Raw genomic sequence first — 4,320 nt, 5'->3', positions numbered from 1 at the left:
AGAGCCAGGACTCATTTGTAGAGCCAGAACTCAACTAAAGTAAAGTCAGAACTCAACAAAGGTAAAGCCAGAACTTGGAGGTAGAGCCGGGACTCTACAAAGGTAGAACCAGGACTCAAAAAACGTAGAGCCAGAACTTGGAGGTAGAGCCAGGACTCAACTAAAGTAAAGTTAGAACTCAACAAAGGTAGAGCCAGGACTCAAAAAATGTAGAGCCAGAACTTGGAGGTAGATCCAGGACTCATTTGTAGAGCCAGGACTTGTTTGTAGAGCCAGGACTCAAAAAACATAGAGTCAGAACTTGGAGGTAGAGCCAGGACTCAACTAAAGTAGAGCCAGGACTCATTTGTAGAGCCAGAACTCAACTAAAGTAAAGTCAGAACTCAACAAAGGTAAAGCCAGAACTTGGAGGTAGAGCCGGGACTCTACAAAGGTAGAACCAGGACTCAAAAAAAGCCAGAACTGAACTTGGAGGTAGAGCCAGGACTCGTTTGTAGAGCCGGGACTCAAAAAACATAGAGCCAGAACTTGAAGGTAGAGCCAGGACTCGTTTGTAGAGCCAGGACTCAACCAAAGTAGAGCCAGAACTCAACCAAGGTAGAGCCAGAACTCGGAGGTCGATCCAGGACTCTCCGAAGGCAGCGCCAGGACACCCTGGGCAGGACATGTGAGTCCTCTTCACCCTCCTGTTCTGTTTGCTCTGAGCTGGAGCAGCTCCAGCTCACCTGGAAAGACTCCCAGGTACCTTCAGCAAGGTAGAGAGGAGGAGAACTCAGCCCTGCTCCCATTGCACAGCAGGTCACGGTACACTGCACCTCTCCTCCCTCCGGGACCGTCCCCACGGCCACGCCGCGCTCACGAGTCGGTTTGGAGGAGGAGGAACACCAAGGACAAGTGACTTACTCAGAGCTTCTTTCAGGGCCAAAATGGTTTCCTCGGGGTACACGTTTCTGTCCTCCCAAATTTTGAAGATTCTTTCGATGGATTTGGACACAGAAGGATCTCTGGAAGAGAAGAGCACAGTGGGTTCTCCTCACCCCACCATGGCACATCTACTGGTTCCCCTCACATCACCTCATGGCATAACTTGCCACAAACCAGTGCCAATTCAAGCCCAGCCCTGGCTAAGCTGAGCAAGAAATACACACAAAAAGTGGTTTAAACCAAATCCTTCGAGTTTTGCTGAGTTTTCCAGAGAATTTAGAGATGCCAGAAGAAAAATTCCCATTTTTGGCAACTACTGAGCCATCCAACCCCTTGTTAGTCTTACTCACTTCACCAGGGAAGCAGCCTCAGGGAGCACCTCTGCGAAGGTATCCCGAAACACGATGGCATTTTTCCTCTTGCAGTTCTGTATCACGTCGTTGGCCAAGTAAAAAAGGTTCAGGCGGTGAGGAAAGGCAGCTGAGAGCAAGAGAAAAGTTCCCAATCAACATCAACCACAACCACCACATCAGCCACACTTTGAGCCCAACTTCTTTTTTTTTTTTTTTTCTTTTTTTTCTTTTTTTTTAAATTTTTTTTAGGAAGAGTTTGAGCATTTCCAAAGTCCAACAGGAGTCGTAAAGAGGAATTTAGCAACTTGCAAATAACTTGTAGATCTTTTTCCAAAATGGCATCAAAGCTCAGCTCTGATTTGGGTTTGGAAAGGGCAGAGGAAGCTGCTGAGCTGTCTGTGCCACCTGCAGAGCAGGAGGTGGAAACAGAGCAGCATCTCCAGCAGAGTGAGGTGAGGCCTAAAGCTCAGCAGAGCAGGACTTGGGGTGGTTTTCCCACCTCCAGCATCACCTCCTTGTCTGCTGGCTCAGTCCATCCCCTGGTTGATAACCTAGAGATCATTTATGACTATTTTCCAAGAATCCACACGAATAAACTCCTTTTTTTTTTTCGAGGCTCTAACAGCTTCCAATGATCTCTGCGACTCTCAGCTGGACCAGGGAGGTTTTACCAGCCACACCTCTGTGGCCAGAGAGCAGGGAAACCTCTCCCAAACCTTTCTGAGCAGCATCCCAACATTCCTGATGTGGGAATTACCTTCAGCCAAACTGCTCACAAAGGTTTTTCTCCTGCTGGAAAAACCTCCTGAGCCAGCACTGACCTTTGCTCCCAGATCCCCCCACTGCACTCTGACCTTCAGCTCCAAACAGCTCCAAATTTAGTTCCTTGGGCAAAGCTCTTCCCTCAGCCACTGGGAGCAGAGCAGGGAGCGCCCTAAGCTCATCCACATGCTAATTAACTGCTTTGCTAATGACCCGACTCAAGGATTTGGCTTCAGGTGCCTGTGAGCTCTGTCACCTCCCACTTTCCCTGTCCCCCCAGGGTATCCTGCTCTCACCTGCAGTGGATTTTACCAACAAATCCCTCTATCCTGCCTCATTTTCCAGCTGGCAGAGCCTCTTCCCACAGTGTGGCTGCAGCCTGGGACTCTCCTGCTCTCCAGAATTCCTGCCAGGAAGCTCAGCATCCTCCCAAATCCAGAGCTCACCCTGCACTCACAGCCTGAAAACCCCAACAGGGCAGGGCAGAGACAGCTCCAGCATCCACGTCCACATCCAGCCAGGAATGAGCTCCCACAAAGCTGCTGAGCCTCGGGAATAGCCATCCCAGAGGATCTTCCAGCCAGTAATTAGCTCTGATTGAACACTAATTGTTACACATCACTGAGGCAGGAAAGGATCAGTGGCCACTGAGCCCATCGAAGCAGATTGTGACCACCAACTTCCAGACTGAGCTTCTTTCTGGATGAATTTATCCCAAACCTGATTCCATGGGCATGGAATTCCAGGGCTGCTCTCAGCACACAATTCCTGGCCGTGCCCTTGCAGCCCTTTCCTGGGGAAAGGCAGGGAATGGGCACTGAGCACCCAAGGCAGCACAGCCTGGAGTGGAAACTCCAAGCAGGAACACTCCATCCACAGGGATCGACTCCAGGGATGTGCTGAGTTCCAAGGGGAGATCCCACAGCTTCCCCCCGGGAACAGAGGCTGAGGACACAGGCAGAGGCTTAGCTCGGATGGATCATCAAATCCCCAACAGGTTGGTGCCCTTAAGCCTCCCTGAGCCACTGCCAGGGGCACTGACTCCCCCAGATCCCTCCTGGAGCCTGGGGAGCATCTCCACAGCTTTGAGGGTGAGCAGGAAATATCATCCAGCCCTAAACTTGGGCAGGACATGGGCACAACCAACCCTAGGGAAATCCCTGGGACAGGACAGGGGCACAACCAACCCTAGAGATATCCCTGGGGCAGGACAGGGGCACAACCAACCCTAGAGATATCCCTGGGGCAGGACAGGGGCACAACCAACCCTAGAGATATCCCTGGGGCAGGACAGGGGCACAACCAACCCTAGAGATATCCCTGGGGCAGGACAGGGGCACAACCAACCCTAGAGATATCCCTGGGGCAGGACAGGGGCACAACCAACCCTAGAGATATCCCTGGGGCAGGACAGGGGCACAACCAACCCTAGAGATATCCCTGGGGCAGGACAGGGGCACAACCAACCCTAGAGATATCCCTGGGGCAGGACAGGGGCACAACCAACCCTAGAGATATCCCTGGGGCAGGACAGGGGCACAACCAACCCTAGAGATATCCCTGGGGCAGGACAGGGGCACAACCAACCCTAGAGATATCCCTGGGGCAGGACAGGGGCACAACCAACCCTAGAGATATCCCTGGGGCAGGACAGGGGCACAACCAACCCTAGAGATATCCCTGGGGCAGGACAGGGGCACAACCAACCCTAGAGATATCCCTGGGGCAGGACAGGGGCACAACCAACCCTAGGGACATCCCTGGGGCAGAACAGGGGCACAACCAACTCTAGGGATATCCCTGGAGCAGGACAGGGGTACAACCAACCCTAGGCAGGGGCACAACCAACCCTAGAGATATCCCTGGAGCAGGACAGGGGCACAACCAACCCTAGAGATATCCCTGGAGCAGGACAGGGGCACAACCAACCCTAGAGATATCCCTGGAGCAGGACAGGGGCACAACCAACCCTAGAGATATCCCTGGGGCAGGACATGGGCACAACCAACCCTAGGGACATCCCTGGGGCAGGACAGGGGCACAACCAAACCTAGGGACATCCCTGGGGCAGGACACAGACACAAACAGCCCTCAGGAAGTCCCTGCTCCTGTGGCCCCATCCCTCTGCTGCCCACAGCCACCAGGACACAGACAAAAGGTGTGAGGGCTGAGCCAGGTGCCACCTAACCCCTGTCCCAGTTCTCCTCCTGCTCCTCACCGAGCCCCAACTCCCACATCCCGGAATGAGCACAAACACAACCACCCAAGGACTCAACACCAG

The 4,320-nt window shown here is 53.1% G+C and overlaps 1 protein-coding gene across 1 annotated transcript in view; it reads right to left on the bottom strand.

Annotated features, from left to right (window-relative positions):
- The window catches only part of LOC103811949 (regulation of nuclear pre-mRNA domain-containing protein 2-like), a gene marked incomplete at both ends in the record, with an annotated part of 3,886 nt that extends 2,482 nt beyond the window's left edge, over positions 1–1,404 (bottom strand). The window contains 2 exons of the mRNA XM_009084951.1: positions 904–1,004; positions 1,275–1,404. Of these exons, the coding sequence (XP_009083199.1) occupies positions 904–1,004; positions 1,275–1,404 (231 nt within the window). The remainder of the gene's footprint in view (positions 1–903; positions 1,005–1,274) is intronic.
- Between the last annotated feature and the right edge of the window lie 2,916 nt (positions 1,405–4,320).

The sequence above is a fragment of the Acanthisitta chloris genome, unplaced genomic scaffold, assembly GCF_000695815.1.
Source record: "Acanthisitta chloris isolate BGI_N310 unplaced genomic scaffold, ASM69581v1 scaffold24051, whole genome shotgun sequence".
In the NCBI taxonomy this organism is placed as follows: domain Eukaryota; kingdom Metazoa; phylum Chordata; class Aves; order Passeriformes; family Acanthisittidae; genus Acanthisitta; species Acanthisitta chloris.
This window is presented reverse-complemented; position numbering and strand designations above follow the sequence as displayed.